At 50.6% G+C, this 19578-nt stretch overlaps 1 protein-coding gene across 1 annotated transcript; it reads right to left on the bottom strand.

The window, feature by feature from the left end:
* Positions 1 to 365: 365 nt before the first annotated feature.
* Positions 366 to 3305, bottom strand: EGR4 (early growth response 4). Its single transcript, XM_037896443.2, has 2 exons — positions 2981 to 3305; positions 366 to 2551 (listed from the first exon to the last, which is right to left on the bottom strand). Exons 1-2 carry the CDS (start codon positions 3135 to 3137, stop codon positions 1209 to 1211), a joined length of 1500 nt encoding a protein of 499 aa, XP_037752371.1. The 5' UTR covers positions 3138 to 3305; the 3' UTR covers positions 366 to 1208.
* Positions 3306 to 19578: the final 16273 nt, after the last annotated feature.

Genomic DNA, 19578 nt, shown 5'->3' with positions numbered 1-19578 from the left:
ATATTCCCTCCTAGGCAATCCTAATGGGACCACCACAAGTCTCCTTGTAAAACCACCATTTTATTTAGAGTTGCTTCAGGTACAGGAGACAGCATGGGAAACAGTTCTCTTCCTGACTCTGCCACTGATGGGATGTGACCTTGGGCAAGTTCTTAACTCCCCTGGGGTAGATTCTGCTAGCGCCTTCAGCATGCTGATTAGTACTTCACTCCTCACTGATTTCAATGGGCCAGTCTGCGGAGTTAGGTGCAGTACAGTTAACAGAACCGGTCCCTCTGGGATGCGGTTCCCATCTCTGTAGAATATTGAGCTTTATTGACATGCAACATTATAGGGATTAAAAAGAAAAAAAAATGCAGGAAGGATTTCTAGAGTAGAACAAACTTTAATTGCAAAAATAAACACAGCTTTGTAATATTCCTGATAGGTTCAGTTTTTTTACAAAGAGGAAAATATTTACATGGGGAGGGGGAGGGACGACCCCCCACCCAAAGCCATAGTTATGTACAAAATATTATAAACCAGAGTTGGTCAAATAATAACACCTGTCTTCAGTTATTCACGCCTCAGTCGGTCATGTTGATCGCATCCATTTTGGTTTTTTCCAACAGTCATTTCTGGTGCAGTTTCGACATGAGAACCTGTCTATTACGATGGCTTGTTCAGGGAGCTCGTTTAAAGTGCTTGGCAAGCTAAATCGGATTCAGTTTATTAAAAATGCAGCCCTAACAAATGCAGCTTGTTCTTCGCCTCAGGCGTGGGCGGGATTTCTTGAGGCACGTTTCTCTCTTTGAAACCGAAGTTAAGCCGCAGTTTGCAAGTGTCCTTTGGCCCCGCGCCGCTCCCCGGAGCTGTCCGCGCCGCGCGGTGCTGAAACAGCGCGTCTGCCGGCAGCGCGGATTATTCCTCCTTCACCCCAGACCTCTTGGCTTGCTCCGGCAGGGACCGTGCACACGCGATTGGGCATGGCCCCTGGGGCCCATCGTGACAGGGGTGGTGCCTTTCACTTATGTACATCCAAAGCGCCTTCTCTCCTGGGCAGAAGGACGCGGCAGAGGAAGCGATCCCTGCCCACCACCAATTGTCACGATCTTTGCCACGGCCACCCGGGAGCCATGTGGAGGTGGGCTCTCCAGCCCGATCCCGTCAGCCAGGGGCGGCCGGGCTCACCCCAGAAAACGACATCAACCAGGGCTCCCCGTTGGGCTTTAGAGTGTCCCGAACGACAGCCCCACCGCATAGAAGCCGAGGCCTTTGAGCTTCTCCTCGGTCCTTGCTTTCTGCTTCAGGTGGACCTTGCTGTGTCTCTTCTTCTCGTCGCTCCTGGCAAACCGGCGGCCACAGATGTCACAGGAGAAGGGCTTCTCCCCGGTGTGCGTCCGGATGTGGGTGGTGAGGTGGTCGCTGCGGCTGAAGTTCCTCAGGCAGATGCGGCACTGGAAAGGCTTGTGGCCGGTGTGGATCCGGAGGTGCCGGTTGAGCTCGTCCGACCTGGCGAAGCTCCTGATGCAGGTCTCCACGGGGCAGGCGAAGGATTTCTCGTGGGGCTTGGGGCAGAAGCATTTGGAGGAGCATTTGTTCTTGCGGGTTCTCTTCTTTGGCTCGGGTAGGACGTCGGGGTTGGTGGAGATTAAAGCGGTGGCCGAGGAGGTGGAAGGATGGGCCAGGAAGTCTGCGGTGGGGACTGACGGGGCATGGTGGGGGTGGAGGAGCTCGGTTGGATTCATTAAGCTTGGAACGGCCTCAGGTTGAGCCAAGGAGGATTCGAACTGGTGCATTAACTGCGGTGGGAGGTTGTGGATCTTTGCCTCCCCGAAGTCGCCGGGGATTTGCCCCTGGCTGCCGAGATTCTGGAAACTTTCGGGCTCGCAACCGGAACCCAAGTTGTTGCTGAAGGGGGCTTCAGACAGGCTGTTAAGCTCTGCCCGGCAGCTGACGGACAAGGCGTTTTCGATTTTGGATCCGAGGGGGTGGAACATGGCCTGGCTACTTTCCTGGGGCTGGAAGGACTCAGAGGACGGGTAGCCATCTGGCAAGTAGTTCTGAGGTTGAGCGAGTGGCTCCCATTGGGAGCAGGAAACCTTAAACTTGTCCAGGGATGGAGCCATGGGGGGAATCTTAATGTCCTGCTTGTTTTCCAACAGTTTTGCCTCAAAGAGACACTGCGAGGAGCTTCCTAAACTCGGGGAGGTTTGGACTTGGGGCGCATTCTCCAGGGTGGGGAAGCCCGGGTAGCCCTGCTCAGCGAAGGGGGGCTGGACAGAGATATTCAGTTCCGGCTGGCAGCTGGAGTAAAGGTCCAAGTGGTTCTGAATGGCTTCTGGGACCGAGTAAAGAGAGTCCAGTTGTCTTTGGTGGCCTTCGGAGCCAGGGAAAGGAGAAAGGCCCAGGATGCCCGACATTAAGTTGAAGAGGGATTCCTGGTCGTGGGGCTGCTCCGGCATTGCCTTGATGAAAAAGCTGCCGGTGTAGCTGAGCGAGGGGACTGGCTGGCCGCCGAGGAAGAAGTAGTCTGCAGCCTCTCCGTTTATTGTGGACCCCATGAAGTCACCTGGGAATTAAAAGCGGGGAGGAAAGACGGTTATAGACATCGCTTGGCTCGGGGGCGGGGGATACAGAACGGGCTGCCCAAATAGCGACGCCAGAGCGGGACCTGCAGAAACTCACCCCGCAGCTATGGAGCACCCCGGGGTTATGTAACACCTCTCTGCCTCGCACACGCCGCTTTGCTTCTAAAGACGAGGGGCCCCGGGGCAGCGACGTGGCCCCAGCCCGATTCCCACCCTCCTAGGCCTGGGTCAGCTTTGGATCCACGACCAAGGGCCACCTTCCCTCCGCGAAGAGCCCTCGTCCTCTTTCAACGCCAGAGGCTCCTTTGCAGGCTTTCAGCTGCTTGGAAGCCGGACCCCCCCCCTTCCCCCCCGGCTCCTGCTTGGCTACAGGTTGAAGGCATCAGCCTGTGGGGGGGGGTCCCTCTTACCTCCGGGGAAATCGGCCGCCGCCTCCGGCTGCTGCCCCGCCAGAAGTTGCTGCTCCGGCGGGCCCGAGCCCGGCTGCTCTCCGGCTTTCAGCTCGCAGCTCTCCTGGTACTTGCAGTAGAGCGGGTCCTGGCAGGAGAAATCCATCACGCCCAACATCTCCGGCGAGCCCAGGCTCGGGGGCGGACGGGAAAGTCCCCAACGCGGCAGCCCCTCTGCCCCGCTCCCCAGCGCGGCTCCAGCCCCTGCGCCCCGCGGCGGCGGCGCCCGTCCCAGGCCAGTGCCCGGCGGCCTCGGGGCAGGGGCGCTCCGCCTGCTGCGCGGGGCTCTGCGGGTCCTCCGGGCTGCCGGCGCCGCGGCCGCTTTTATACCTGCAGCGGGGCTGGCTCGGCTCTTCCGCCGCGCCGCGCCGCTTCCTTTTCTGGAGTCCCCCGCCAGGCGGGCGGTGACGTAAATGCCCATAGATGGACTCAGGATGTAGGCTAGGGAGTCCCAATAAGGAAATCTCTCCCTGTGACGTGTTGCCATCCCTCCCCCCCCCCCCTTTTCCCTTTCCCCAATAACAATAACACCCAGCAGCAGCCGGGGCGCTGCGGGTCAGGGGGAGCCGGCCGCCCCAAAGGCTGCCAATTCTGCTCAGCCGACCTGGGCTTGCCGCCCCAGGAGGGGAAAGGGGAGAGCCCAAGAGGCTGGAGGCAGCTTGCCAGCCTCCCCCCGGCCCCTGGAGGACGGGCACGTGAGAGGCAGGGGGGCAGCGGGCGACTTCTTCCCCCAGCTGGAACAGCTGGAGCTGGGGTTCCCTGATGGAGGAGCCTCTTAAGGCTGCTGGGGGGGATCCCAGCTTGGCTTTCAGCTTATTCAGCTGGAGAGAGAGGGAAATGTAGGCCAGGCAGCTATAGATGTGAATCATGGCTCAGCCCAGTGGGTGTATTTATGTATGGAGATAACCGAAGTGAGGTATTTGTATATTTATACCCACACAGTTAGAGCTTTCACAGAATCATAGAACATCAGGGTTGGAAGGGACCTCAGGAGGTCATCTAGTCCAGCCCCCTGCTCAAAGCAGGACCAATCCCCAGCTCAATCATAGCCACACCTCCCATGGCATCTTTCACTCACACCAAGTGCACATGGAACTAACCACCTATTTCCTGCACACACTGTCCGTGCATTCACAAACGCGTGTTCCCAGCGGTACAGGCACACAAAGGGGGTACCATGCTTAGGGTCTGATGCTCAACACCCACTGAGTAAAGGGCTCAGCGCCTCTCAGGCTCAGGCCCTGAGGGAATAGACTTTCCACCGTATAATTATGCAATTCCTTAAACGCTTTGACTTTCCTCCCAATGTGGGGAGCTGTTATTCCAGATTTACATCACCCCAGGCTCCCATTCACCTTATGCTATTTTCCCCCTGCCATGTGTATGTATTTTGTTGCTCTTGTTTCTTCTAGAAGCATGAAAGACGTTGGGTTTGTTATTCCCTGCCCCCATTTCTGAGGGGGATTTTTACACTTAACTAAGCCTCTGCGGGCATTCTGCATTTGCTTTGCGGAGGGATTGTGCCTGTGTCATTTGATTAACAGCTAACAAGCAGATTCCCAATGAACAAAAACATCTCAATCATTTCCCTTTACTGGCTTTCATTCCCCAGCACAGCAAAGAGTACATTGCTTCCCCCCGCCTGGTTTGAAGTATGTGTGTATTTGGGTCAGGGAGCATTTGGATCCAGATGCACAATCAGTATATACAATGGAAGGAGGATAGTTTAAAATAGAAACACTGGGTCTAGGTCAGAGGTTCTCAAACTGGGGGTCGCGAGGTTATTACATGGGGGGTCATGAGCTGACAGCCTCCACCCCAAACCCCGCCTTGCCTCCAGCATTTATAATGGTGTTAAATATATTTACAAGTGTTTTTAATTGATAAGGGGGGTTGCACTCAGAGGCTTGCGATGAAAGGGGTGACCAGTACAAGTCTGAGAACCACAGTGACTCAAAGAGCCTGATGACATTTCCATCACCTCTGGCTTCCTCTCAGCCACAGAGGAGGCCGAGCTCAGCAGCATTGCTGTTTATCTGGGGTACTTGTAGGGCCCTCCTTACTGTAGTAGCTGAGCTGTTCACAATCTGTAATGTATTTAACCTCATAACACAGAGAAATGCTTTAGCTCCATTTTACAGATGGGGAAGTAGAGCAACTAGCCCAAGGTCATACAGCCAAGAGCAGAGCAGGGACTTGGACTAAGGGCTAACACAGCTTGGGCAGATGCCCTATGCCTAACCGCTGAGCTATCAGTCCTCTCTTCAGAGCACTGGCTCCTCTAACCCTGAGGAGATTTCCACCGGAAGGGAAAGAAGAAGACAGGCTGTGGCGTTTAATTCCACCAGTAGCATTAGATTATTAAAGGAGCCCATACAGTAATAATAATAATTAATTAATACTTAGCACTTATTTTCCTCTTGATTCTGCAAATCTTTGTGCATGCAGCAGGTTGTGCAAGGTTATTGCACTCCAGTGGAAGTCTAAACAATAGGGACAGCTGGGTACAAATAAGGTGAAATATTAGGTTTAAATCCCTGGCATTGATCTTTAGCATATGACAGCTCCCTGCCTGCTGTCTCCTTCACTCACCAGGTGTGAGATAGGATTCTGCCTGGAGCTAGGCAGCCAGTAACGCCGAGGTCCCTTTTGCATTTCCTATCCTGCTCATATACCTTGCATTGCTCTGCATCTGCCCAGCACAGGATCACGTCCAGCCTCTCTGAGATGTTGTGTGCAGGATCCAACCCTAAGATCCAACCTCTTCCCTGCTCACACCCATCACAGCTTTTGTGTGACAGCAGGGTTCTGTGCAGGGCTGAGATTCTCTCACCAAGCTCTGGTGTTTTACTGTGCCACTTCCCAGGGAGATGTGCCAGACACCCGGGGCAGTGCAGTGCGGGCATTCGGCCACACTCGCCACATACTGAGCAGGTTAAAAAAAAGCCAGTGGAATTTTTTAAGCAACCAACTTTTAAAAGAAGAAGATAAGAATGGCCCTAGTGGGTCAGACCAAAGGTCTATCTAGCCCAGTACCCTGTCTTCCGACAGCGGCCAATGCCAGGTGCCTCAAAATGATAATGCATAATGATTTATCTTTATAGAGCATAATAACAATAATAATAATCCTGAGATTTTCATCAGTGGATCTCAGACCACTTGAAAAAAGAAGTGCGTATTGTTATCCCCATTTTATAAATGAGGAAACTGAGGCACGGAGCGGTGAGGTGAATACACCCGACAAGCCAATGTCAGAGCAAGTTTTCTGGGAGAGGAAGTCCCTACCTGTGCTTGATGTCTGCAGCATGTGCCATAACCAGCATTTCAGATTGAGCCATATCTAGTGCAATGAACTGACGTTATCTGCAGGGTGAAGTAGTGTTGAAATAAATTAAATTAATTAACCAAATGAAATTAATAGGTAGCAGGTTTTAAACAAACACAAGATAGAATTTTTTCACGCAACGCACTCCTTGCCAGAGGGTATTGTGAAGGCCAGTACTATAACGGGGTTCAAAAGGGAGCTAGATAGATTCATGGAAGATAGATCTATCAATGGCTATGAGCCAGGATGGGCAGGGATGATGTCCCTAGCCTCTGTTTGCCAGAAGCTGGGATTGCGTGACAGGGTATGGATCACTTGGTGATAGCCTGTCTGTTCAGTCCCTTTGGGGCACCTGGCATTGGCCACTGTCAGAAGACAGGATACTGGGCTAGATGGACCTTTGGTCTGACCCAGTCTGGCCATTCTGATGTTCTTATGTTGTAGAATGGTAGTGCTGGGTGATTGGAAACCAAGGCTCCTACGTACTATTCCTGGCTCTTCCAGTGACTCACAGTGTTACCCTTGGGCAAGTACTTTTAAATGTGTCTGATTGCACTTACTCACTTTGCAGGGAGGTTGGTAATGTTCATATTTGTAAAGCACATTGAGCTCTTTGGCTGAAAGCTGCTATAAAAGTGCAAAGAAGTGTGACGTTCGAGTGGTCATGCAGCAGGCACTTGGGCCTAATTCTGGATCAATTCTCCAGCCTGGTGCTAGAGGGCAAGATGCTGGAGGAGGTAACATATTTTAAATGAGATGTAAAAGCAAAGTCCCAACCACTCGTGGCCATTTATATTCACACACGTAAGGCAGTTAGCTGCAGAGGCATGGCCAATATTCTGCATTCTTAATTGTGCCCACTGCATTTACAGCTGGGCATGGCATTCTTCATCACTTCCTCTACTAAACTGCTGCTTAGTGTTGCATCACGCTGTTATACAGCTGCCATTTTCCACCCTACAGGCGGTGAGTTCAGTGATTTCTTCTTGCTCTGTAAAAGCTACATAATCATAGAAGATTAGGGTTGGAAGAGACCTCAGGAGGTCACCTAGACCAACCCCCTGCTCAAAGCAGGACCAACCCCAAATAAATCATCCCAGCCAGGGCTTTGTCAAGCCAGGCCTTAAAAATCTCTAAGGATAGAGATTCCACCACCTCTCTAGGTAACCCATTCCAGTGCTTCACTACCCTCCTAGTGAAATAGTTTTTCCTAATATCCAACCTAGACCTCCCCCACTGCAACTTGAGACCATTGCTCCTTGTTCTGTCATCTGCCACCACTGAGAACAGTCTAGAGCCATCCTCTTTGAAACCCCCCTTCAGGTAGTTGAAGGCTGCTATCAAATCCCCCCTCACTCTTCTCTTCTGCAGACTAAACAATCCCAGTTCCCTCAGCTTCTCCTCGTAAGTCATGTGCCCCAGCCCCCTAATCATTTTTGTTGCCCTCCACTGGACTCTCTCCAATTTGTCCACATCCTTTCTGTAGTGGGGGGCCCAAAACTGGATGCAATACTCCAGATGTGGCCTCACCAATGCCGAATAGAGAGGAATAATCACTTCCCTCCATCTGCTGGCAATACTCCTACTAGTGGAGCCCAATATGCCGTTAGCCTTCTTGGCAACAAGGGCACGCTGCTGTTTCATATCCAGCTTCTCGTCCACTCTAACCCCTAGGTCCTTTTCTGCAGAACTGCCACTTAGCCAGTTGGTCCCCAGCCTGTAGCCGTGTATGGGATTCTTCTGTCCTAAGTGCAGGACTCTGCACTTGTCCTTGTTGAACTTCATCAGAGTTCTTTTGTCTAGGTCACTCTGGATCCTAACCCTGCAATCCAGCATATCTACCTCTCCCCCCATCTTAGTGTCATCTGTGAACTTGCTGAGGGTGCAATCCATCCCATCATCCAGTTCATTAATAAAGATGTTGAACAAAATTGGCCCCAGGACCGACCCCTGGGGCACTCTGCTTGATACCGGCTGCCAACAAGACATCAAGCTGTTGATCACTACCCATTGAGCCCAACAATCTAGCCAGCTTTCTGTCCACCTTACAGTCCACTCATCCAAGCCATACTTCATTAAGTTGCTGGCAAGAATACGGTGGGAGATGGTAACAAAAGCTTTGCTAAAGTCAACGTATATCACCTCCACCACTTTCCCCATATCCATAGAGCCAGTTATCTCATCATAGAAGGCAATCAGGTTGGTCAGGCATGACTTGCCCTTGGTGAATCCATGTTGACTGTTCCTGATCACCTTCCTCTCCTCCAAGTGCTTCAAAATGGATTCCTGGAGGACCTGCTCCATGATTTTTCCAGGGACTGAGATGAGGCTGACTAATCTGTAGTTCCTCAGGCTCTCCTCCTTCCCTTTTTTAAAGATGGGCACTATATTTGCCTTTTTCTAATCGTCCGGGACCTTCCCTGATCGCCACGAATTTTCAAAGATAATGGCCAATGGTTCTGCAATCACATCAGCCAACTCCCTCAGCACCCTCGGATGCAGTGCATCCAGCCCCAAGGATTTGTGTATGTCCAGCTTTTCTAAATAGTCCTTAACCTGTTCTTTCACCACTGAGGGCTGCTCACCTCCTCCCCAAACTGTGCTGCCCAGTGCAGCAGTCTGGGAGCTGACCTTGTCTGTGAAGATCAAGGCAAAAAAAAGCATTGAATACTTCAGCTTTTCCCACATCATCTGTCATTGAGTCATTTGTCCAAGTTTCCACTTCTTGTAAGCTTCCTTTTTGTGTTTAAGCTCACCAAAGATTTCATTGTTAAGCCAAGCTGGTTGCCTGCCATATTTGCTATTCTTTCTGCACATCGGGATGGTTTGTTCCTGCTCCTTCAATAAGGCTTCTTTAAAATACAGCCAGCTTTCCTGGACGCCTTTCCCCCTCATATTAGCCTCCCAAGGGATCCTGCCCATCAGATCCCATAAGGAGTCAAAGTCTGCTTTTCTGAAGTCCAAGGTCCCTATTCTGCTGCTCTCCTTTCTTCCTTTGTCAGGATCCTGAACTCGACCATCTCATGGTCACTGCTGCCCAGGTTGCCACCCACTTCTACTTCCCCTACCAATTCTTCCCTTTTGTGAGTAGCAGGTCAAGAGGAGCACGGCCCCTAGTTTCCTCCAGCACTTGCACAAGGAAGTTGTCCCCAAAAACTTCCTGGATTGTCTGTGCACTGCTGTATTGCTCTCCCAGCAGATGTCAGGGTGATTGAAGTCCCCCATGAGAACCAGGGCCTGTGATCTGGAAACTTCTGTTAGTTGTCCGAAGAAAGCCTCGTCTACCTCACTCTCCTGGTCCGGTAGTCTATAGCAGACACCCACCACGATATCGCCCTTGTTGCTCTCGCCTCTAAACTTAACCCAAAGACTCTCAACAGGCTTTTCTCCAGTTTCATATGGAGCTCTGAGCAATCATACAGCTCCCTTACATGCAGTGCAACTCCCCCACCTTTTCTCCCCCGCCTGTCCTTCCTGAACAGCTTATACTATCCATGACAGTGTTCCAGTCATGTGAGTTACCCCACCAAGTCTCTGTTATTCCAGTCACATCATAGTTCCTGGACTGTGCCAGGACTTCCAGTTCTTCCTGCTTGTTTCCCAGGCTTCTTGCGTTCATGTACAGGCACCGAAGATAGCCAATTGCCCTACTTCCTCAGGATGAATTGGGAGCCTTCCCTCTTGCACCCTCCTCCTTGTGTTTCCTCCAGGTATCCCACTTCCCCACTTACCTCCGGGCTCAGGTCTCCATCACCCAGCGAACCTAGTTTGAAGCCCTCCTCACTAGGTTAGCAAGCCTGCCTGTGAAGATGCTCTTCCCTCTTTAGGTGGAGCCCGTCTCTGCCTAGCACTCCTCCTTCCTGGAACAACATCCCATGGTCGAAGAATCCAAAGCCCTCTCTCCGACACGACCTGCGCAGCCACACATTGACTTCCACAATTCGGTGGTCCCTACTTGGGCCTTTTCCTTCAACAGGGAGGATGGACGAGAACACCACTTGCGCCTCAAACTCCTTTATCCTTCTTCCCAGAGCCACGCAGTCTGCAGTGACCTGCTCAAGGTCATTCTTGGCAGTATCATTGGTGAAGAAGCAGGAAGGCTTAGCAGTCTGAGAGCTTGATCAGTCTCTGCAGACGCTCTGTCACATCCTGAATTCTAGCTCCAGGCAAGCAGCACACTTCTCGAGTTTCCCGGTGTGGGTGATAGATGGATGACTCTGTCCCCCTTAGGAGGGAGTCTCCGACCACCATCACCCATCTCCTCCTCCTAGGAGTGGTGGTCGTGGAACCCCCATCCCTAGGACAATGCATCCCATGCCTTCCGGTCAATGGGGTCTCCTTCTGATCCCTTCCCTAAGATGGCTCTTCCAAATCATTCTCCACAGTAGTACCTGTGCAGAGAGCCTGAAAATGGTTTCTAACCTTTATCTGTATAATGTATGTAGATCTTTCAGGATGGAGGAGGCTAGAGAAACTAAGGGCTAAACCTTGCGCATTCTAAAACCCAGCTGTGATAAGGGAAATTTGGTGGCTTACTTCTAAAACCGAAGTCCTCCAACCTTCTCAGCCTGTGGAGTATTGCATAGATTGTATCCTCACACAGAATCTCCTCCCTGAGCATTCACCGCATCTCCTTTATTGTGTTTTCTCTCTATTCATTGATGGTCTTGTGGTCCAATAGCATGGACTCCCTGGGTGTCAGTAGACCATGTTTTGAGAACCACTGTTCTAGGAGTTTAATCCTAAGACATTCAAGAGCGTAGTGACTATCTGGTTTACCCACTTTGTTGTTGTTGGGGCATTTGAGGAAGTACATCACATGTTGTGATAAGGATGTGTAGGATCCACAGATCTTGAAAGGTGTATTGTGAGTGGTATTTATCATCGTATCAAGGTTCTCGATTTGCCAAATATTCCAAGAAAATTCGCTTCAGATTGACTTGAAACAAATTTCTTTTTCTGTGTGTGTTTTTTTTTTGAACTGCCAGAGAGATGAAAGATCGGTTATTTGCACAGCTCTATTCCAAAAGTCAGTTGGAACATTTCGAATGTTTTCAATGGGTTTTGGATTCAGACCACTGAGACAACCCATATTCTCATGCAAACGAAGAGCCTGGAGTCTGAACAACTGCTTTCCTTTCTCACTCTATTTTCCTGTTTTAAAAACATCAGGGATCCAGTCATGGAGCAGAAACAATAACACGTAACTGAGGCTATGTCCACACTTAAAACATTACAGTGGCCCAGCTGTGCCGCTGTCGCACTCCAGTGTAGACACTCAGCGAAGGGAGGAGTTCTCACGTTGCTGTAGATAATCCACCTCCCCGAGAGGCAGTAGCTAAGTTGACGGAATAATTCTTTCACAGACCTAGCACTGTCTACATGGGGCCGGGGGTTAGTTTGGCTTATCTACACCCCTGAGACGTAGTTTTTTCACACCCACGAGAGAGGTAGCTATGCTGCTGTAACTTTTCAGTGTAGCCCAGCCCCTAGGTAGGCCTTGACTGCATGGAAAATGTTACCAGACATACAGGTATAGTTACACAGGTGTAGTCATACCATGTGGACCACTTCCTAAGCAACCTAAATTATAGCAAGGCCCTCTTATGCCAGAAGACTATACCAGTGAGGGGTAGCCATGTCAGTCTGTAGCCACAAAAACAACGAGGAGTCCGGTGGCACCTTAAAGACTAACAGATTTATTTTTGTATAAGCTTTCGTGGGTAAAAAACCCACTTCTTCAGATGCATGGAGTGAAAATTACAGATACAGGCATAAATATATATTGGCACATGAAGAGAAGGGAGTTACCTCACAAGTGGAGACAAACTTTCCCATGTAGACAAAGTCCTAGGTGATGATATGCGGTAAATCTGCCACTTTCAAACCCACTTGCAGGGTCTCCATAGTGCTATTCATTTCACAGCTTTAGAATAGAGATTAGTTTAGTGGCTGAATGAGTCACCCAGATAAGGGGGTCTGTGCTTGTTTCAGTTTAGAAATCGTGACCCTTCCTTCTCCTAGGGACTCAGCACAGATTAACGCAATGATCTCCCAGCCTGGCTAGAAATCTCTGTCATCGGCTTCTGCCGGAGAGCAAAGGGAGAGGGAGGGAGGGAGCAGCCTTCAGCAGACTGGAAGCCTGGAAGAGGCTTGCTAAAAGAGACAATCAGAGCCACCTGATGCAGGGAAGGAGCCTCAAGCTGCTGGTTCCTTATAAGAGAGCTGAAGTGGGTCCAGGGGGGTGGGGAAGGGGCTGGTTCCGAGAAGCTGTAAGGGAGTTAGCTTGAGGGAAGGCACCTGCAAGCTGCCAAGAGAGGGTCTGTGGAGGGACTTTTTTCAGCTTCCCCCAGGGTCTGAGGTCTGAGCCAGGCCCTGGGACTGATTTTTGGGAACTCTGGGTGATGGAAGTTCCTTCTTTGGAACTTTGTAAATGAAGACAAGCAGATGCCAAGAAGGGCTGTGGTTGAAGGAGAAAGGCTGTGGGGTTTGTGTAAGGAGCCCCGAAGAACGGGGAAAACAGGGGTGGGGTGCTGCAAAGGCCCCCCATGCCATGTGGGGGTGCTTGGGTGATAGCCACCCCGTTACAGTTGCCCCTGCGTTACCAGGAGCATGGACAAAGGATGGGTTCTGGTTCCTGTGGGTCACATTGTTTTAGCCATTTGTAGCAACCTGTGTGAGGTAGTCGGAAGAAAACGTGGACAGGAAGTTTCCTGTTGATCACAGCCAGGCTCTGCTGTAGCTCAGTGGTGCAGGTTCTCACCAAGGGCACTTGGCTTACTAATGCCTGGGGTATCCTTCCAAGGGCCAAACAGGTCCTAAAAATAAGAGAGAAACTTGTACTCAGGGCTGGATTCTGCCCCCTGTGAGCCCACGCAACCCTAGAGACGCCCAGGATTTTGCCCTGGGTTTTTTGTACTCTCCTGGCCTGTCCTTAGAACACTGCAGTATCTCTGTCTGTCACCTTTAAAGTCCAAATATGGAAATATATCTACATGAAGAGACGGCCTGGAAAACCCTCAGTAAAGCTCTAGGCATTTCTAATGTGCCAGGCCAGAAAACAGATGCACTAGTGAGCACCTGGGATTTCATAGATTCTGATGCCGGAAACAACCTTTGTGATCATTTAGTCTGACCTCCTATATAACGCAGGCCAGAGAAATTCCCCAAAGGGACTTCCCATGGATGCAGGTCTTCTCACTAGTGCACGTGGGCGTGACTGAGACTCAGACTACACACTGCACTGCAGAGTAAGAACCACCCTCTTATATCCCCAAGTGGGCTACCCAGCCCTTGAATCCAGGAATCAGGCAGGTGACTCACCCACTTAGGCGATGACTGTCTTGCACGCTGCTGGCGGTGGTGCCTAGGGTATGTGTAGCTACATGTGGTGAAAACCAGGCTGTGACCACCACACTACAGTCTGCAGCCGCGCGTGGCAGTGAAAGGCTCTGGCTGGGAGAGGCAGTGTGGAAAGGCACCGGTAGCACCCTGCAGCGGGGAGAAGCACCGGCAGGGTGGAGCTGCTGGAGCCTTTCCCCACTGCTTCCCCCCCGCCAGAGCCTTTCCACACTGCTGGAGCCTTTCCCCACTGCTTCCCCCCCGCCAGAGCCTTTCCACACTGCTGGAGTCTTTCCCGGTGGCAGGGAAAGACTCTGTTGGCAGGACACTGCACTCCTAAAAGCAGTGTTGCAGGGCAGGCACAGCTTGGGTGCACAGGGAGCCGTTTAGGGTACATGCCCTAAAAGTTCAGGTGTGTCTTCACTCACCGAACCCATGCATCAGTATCTACACTGCAATTTATGCCCGTGGGCGGTGCAGTGTATGTACGTTACATGCCGCCGTAAGAAGTGTGCAGTGTAGACACACCCTGAGCCCCTCTCTGGAGCAGGCCTGGGCGCTGGGTTCCCCTATTTGCTGGCCAGAGTAGCTGAACCTGTGGTGGTGGGAAGTAATTTACTGATGTTCTAGGCTAGTAGTAAATTACAGCACTCCAGGAACAAGCAGGGAGCAGAGACAGCCTTGTGAGTTCAAATGGCGTCCCTGAAACCCCTGCCTCCTGGTCCTACCCTTGGGTTGGTGCAGTTTACACACCACCCCTTGCTTGGGCCTGTGCCCAGTGTCACAATCTATCCCTCTGTGTGCAGGACTAGGAGCCAAGACTGTTGCAATCCCGAATCAGTAACCAGGCAGCTGTCATCTGGAATTGGCTCGCAAGATCTCAGCCCCTAGGAGGTTTCCTATTTCCTCCATAAAACACAATCAAGGCATCCTTGTGGCACCTTAGAGACTAACACATTTATTTGGGCATAAGCTTTTGTGGGCTAAAACCCACTTCATCAGATGCATGCAGTGGAAAATACAGTAGGCAGGTGTAAATACACAGCACATAGTAAGCCATGCTGTAGTAAGTGTTCACTTGGTCCACCTACTTTCTGGACACTTGCCAAACTGCCCAGCTGTTCAAATTGCATTGCCAGCAACCTGCCGAAGTGGCTGGAGAAGGGCAGCCCCTGGGAGATGGGGGATTCCCACAAGCTGGGAGAATGCTAGTTAATGCAGCTTATCTTCTCCGTTGAAAGAAAGCATTGCATGAGTTCTGCTCATTGCTTCTTGGGTCTGGGCAACAACTTAAGTGAGACTCAGCTGAGGGGGTTTGTCGCTCTGTCTCTCTCTCTCTGTGGAGATGCTGATGTGACTCCCATTGCTGGACTATCTGAGCACCCCACGAACATTTCTGCCTATACCCTCATGCTCTTACAGGAAAGGTGGGTTTGGGATTAAGGCCCTAGCCTGGGACTCAGGAGGTCTGGGTTCAGCTTTTCTGTCCTGGTGATCAAAACCTTCCCGCAAGGTGATGGGAAATGCTTCAGAAAGGACTCCCTGCCGGTCATGCGAAAATCTTCCAGGAGCCCTCTCACACGCAAGACAGTGGCTACATCTGCTCTGATCTCCCAGGCCTAAATAGTCAAGAAGACACTTCTGTGATTCAAACTCACTTTTAATTGGGGGAAACACTAGCTACAATAGGGAATGCAGTTCTTGATCATCTTGTTTCTTCTGGGAATTTTGCTTCATTGTCTCAGAACATCAGCTTCCGTCCTTGATTTTTCTGCTTGGGGGTCATGTTTACTGCACAGGGCAGTCACTGGAATGTCAGATCAATTGGGACATGTCCATAAATGTCTCAATAGGCAGCACTGGGAATGCTACAGGAAGAAGTGAGTGTGGACAGTAGATACCTGAAGGTCTGATCATCATCCCACTTTGCATTTACACAGCAATTTTCATCCAAAGATCTCAAAGCACTTTGCAAAGGTAGGACATACAGGCATAATTCCATGCCCAAGGGCCCACCGAGTCATGAACAGAGCCAAGCTCCCTGACTCTCAGCCTCTGTCTCCTTAATCACAGTCATTTGCAGAAGGCAAACAGCGTACATCGCAAGAGGCACTAAAGGAGGTTTGTTTGCAGATGTGCAGCTATTCTGCATGTGTATGCGGCTAGACAGGCTCCTGTCTGGCAATCTGCATGTGAACTGGGGATTGGCATGCACACATCTGTTAGTGCATATCTAGCTGGCTCACTGAGTGCCAATGTGCAGAAATCATAGACATGTAGGACTTGAAGGACCCTCAAAGAGGTCCTCTAGCCCAGCCCCCAGGGCTGAGGCAGGCCCCAAGTAAACCTAGACCACCTCTGACTGGTGTTTGTTTAGCCTGTTCTTAACTTCCAAAGACGGGGGTTCCACAACCTCCTTTGGAAGCCTATTCCAGAGTTTAGCTACCCTGAGAGTTAGAAAGTTTTCCCTAATATCCAACGTGCACCTCGCTGCCGATTAAGCCCATTACTTCTTAACTTGTATTCAGTGGACAAAGTGAGAGGTTGATCACCATCCCCCTCATAACAGTCCTTAACATATTTGAAGACTTGTCAGGTCCCCCCGTTGGCCTTCTCTTTGCAAGACGAAATGTGCACCTTTTTTTAACCTTTCCTCAGAGGTGAGGTTGTCTAAAACTTTTATCATGTTTGTTGCTTCCTCAGGACATGAAGAAATTGGAGAGAGTCCATCTTAAAAGATAGCACCCAAAACTTGACACAGTACTCCAGCTGGGGCCTCACCAATGCCAAGCAAGGCATAACACTATGAATAATGATTTTGGCCACTGGAGAACCGGCTGTTTTAAAAGGGCTAGTCAATGAGATGGAGGAGGCCGGAAGAATTTACTTGAGAACTGGTGCTGCAGCAGATGCTTCATAGACCTTTGAAAACACATTCTGTTCAGATCCAAGCTGCTTTTGTGGCTAGACGGGGTAGAAAACAAACCCAGATCCAGTCTGCAAGGGCTTTTCCTCGGAGGCCAGTGCTTGGTGTGAGCTAGGAACGGAAGTTGAGATACTCTGAAGAACTCCCCAGGCTGAGGATCTACTCAAATGAAGGAGCCCATTGTGATAGGACACAGGAAGGAATGTGGTCTCTAAGGTACCTGATCCCAGACTGCTGAGGTCATGACCTGGCCAATCCAGCTAGTTCACCTGGAACTGAATTGAACTGATGAAGAGCCCTGAGTACAGAAGTTACCTTATACAGCATAAGTATAATGATACGCTTTATTTTAGCAGAGCTAGGGGTTAACTCCCGGGATACTGTGAACACTGAGAATTGAGCTGGGAAGACATTAAGACTCCTTTTCCACCTTGACTAGATTACTGTTATTTTAACTCTATTAGTCTCCACCAGCGAACACAGAAGAAATGTATGTATAGGGTTGAATATGAGTAACTGGCAAATCTAAAAGGACACAAGCCAGAAAGAATAAAAGAAATAATCACAAGGATAGGCGTAGTCGGTCCATGATTTAGTTGACGTTGGACCTGCTTTGAGCAGGGGATTGGACTAGATGACCTCCTGAGGTATCTACCAACCCTAATCCTCTATGATTCTACATTGGCTCCAGTTGTTCCTCTCCTGCACAACTCAGAGAGGGGGGATGGGGAACTGCTCCTCTTCTCCAAATGCCCACACCTGTGGGGTCCCCCATACTATCCCTGTCTCTGTACATTTCTCCATAGGACCCCTGGGAGAGATGGTGAGACCCAGGTCAGGGGGCACAGCCTAGGCTAACGAGTTCCTATGGACTCAGCCAGCACTAATCAAACACACCTGCCAGGCTTCCTCTGCTTGGAGGAAGGAAGTGTAGAAAGGAAAAGTCCCCACGCAGGAGTGGGTGGTAACTAGGGTGAGGCTGCTCTACCTGGGAGACAGCAGGCTACAGGGAGAGATCAGCAAAGAGGAACATTGTTGCAGCCCCGATGCCCCGAGACTGTATGGACCAGGTACAGAACGGGGGTTACCAACAGGAGGAGACCTCAAGACACACCCTAATCCTGATCAAGGACACTAAAGCCTGCCGATAAGCAGGGCCCCAACAGGGTCCTCAAGAGACTGCTGAAGAGACTGACCATCTTTGTCTTTTTTTTTTCCTTGACTCTGATTTTCTGTCTCCCAGGAAGGGGAAAGAATCTTTTCTTTTTTTCCTGTTGTTTGGAGAATCCTTTGTGTGCCACAAGCAGGGGAAGGACTCTGCAAGCAGCCCAAATCATGGTCTGGTGGGGACGCAAGACAGTCCCCACCCACTGCAACCCTGCAAGGGCTTATCAACAGGGTGCTGATAACATTCAATTGTATATCTCGTTCTACGACCATGACTACTTGTAGCAAGGTGGAGTGCCCTCCCTCTGACACTGACAGGAAGGAACCACTCCCCGTCCCCAGCGGGCAGAGTCAGGCCCAGCCCGAAGTGCAGGGTCGGAACAGGAAGTATAAGAGGTGGGTGGCGCCTCCAGCTCAGATGAGAGAGAGCCAGGGACAGAGTTAGATGCCGCTGCCTTGCTGCTGGGCCCTGAACCAGGGAATGAGATGCACCAACCCCTGCTTCTTGGAGGAAAAACAACAAGGAGTTCGGTGGCACCTCAAAGACTAATATCCCGAGGAACTGCTGGAACTGCTGGCTGCCGAGTACCCCGAGGAGCCTGAGGGCCTGTGAGCGACAAAGCCCTAGGAACAGGTAGGGGTAGGAAGTAGCCCAGGGAAACCAGACATTAGTCTGATTGTGTTGCTGAAACCACACTCCAAAGTCAGTGTCTACAGGATATTAGCTCTTAGATGAAAAGCAGCTGGCTCAGGCTGGGCCCAGGCAAGACTGAAGTGATGCTGGTTGAAAAGGGGAAACGCTTTGAAGAACTGGCAAAGATGTTTGTCTTCACCTTCTAGCTAAGTCTCACAGCCCTCGTGTGTCAAAGTGGGGTGAAGCCTCAGGGATCTGACTCCTCATTAAGCCTGGATAATTAGGTAGCTTCCATTTTCCAAAATCCCTTTTATCTCCAGCTAATGAAAAAGCTTTGTTCCTTCCTCCTGGATGAGGACCTGGACCCAGTGATCCATGTATTTGTCACCTCCAGGCAGGATTACTGTATTGTATTTGGAAGTTGAATAAGACAATGAACAAGCTCCAGATAGCAAAGAATGCACCTGTCTGCCTTCTCCCTGGTTCAGGCCACTGTGTGCACATGACGTCTGGGCTCAAATCCTTCTACTGGCTCCCAATCAACTTCTGATGCCAGTTTAAGGCCTTGAACCTAATTTTCAAAGCAATTCATGGATCCAGCCCTGGCACACTCTTGACAGCTAAGGTCATGATATTTCACTCTTTCTTCCAGTGGTCCCATGCAGATATTGAAGAGAAGCTGAGCTAGTGGGGATCCCTGTGGGACCCTGTAGATGAGGGTCTTTGGAGAGGAGGAGCAATTACCTATCACCTCTCTCTCTGAGTTCTGCTAGACAGGAATGAATTTTGATCTAGGAACCACTGCAACACTTGCGGTCCTGGAGGGTACTGCAGAGCAGAAAGACCAGGATGAAGCATCTGAAGGTTGGGGGCAAACATTTTCTGTCGACAGGCCCCAGCTACGGAGCGATCTTCCAGAGATCAGGCAAACCCAGAGACTGACCATCTTTAGGAAATGTTGCAAAGCCTTCCTCTTTAAGAAAACTTTTCCACTGTGACAGTTGCAATCCAAGCAATCCTTTTATTCCTACCCACCTCAAACTCCCCTGCCGCCCCACAAAACCCAACCAACCAACAAAAAAGAGCAAAAAAAACCCCCTACCATGACCAGAGTTTTGACCCCCAAAAGAGAGAAGTGCCAGAGACTCCATGAAGTCCACTAGAGA

The sequence above is a fragment of the Chelonia mydas genome, chromosome 4 (assembly GCF_015237465.2).
Source record: "Chelonia mydas isolate rCheMyd1 chromosome 4, rCheMyd1.pri.v2, whole genome shotgun sequence".
In the NCBI taxonomy this organism is placed as follows: Eukaryota; Metazoa; Chordata; order Testudines; family Cheloniidae; genus Chelonia; species Chelonia mydas.
This window is presented reverse-complemented; position numbering and strand designations above follow the sequence as displayed.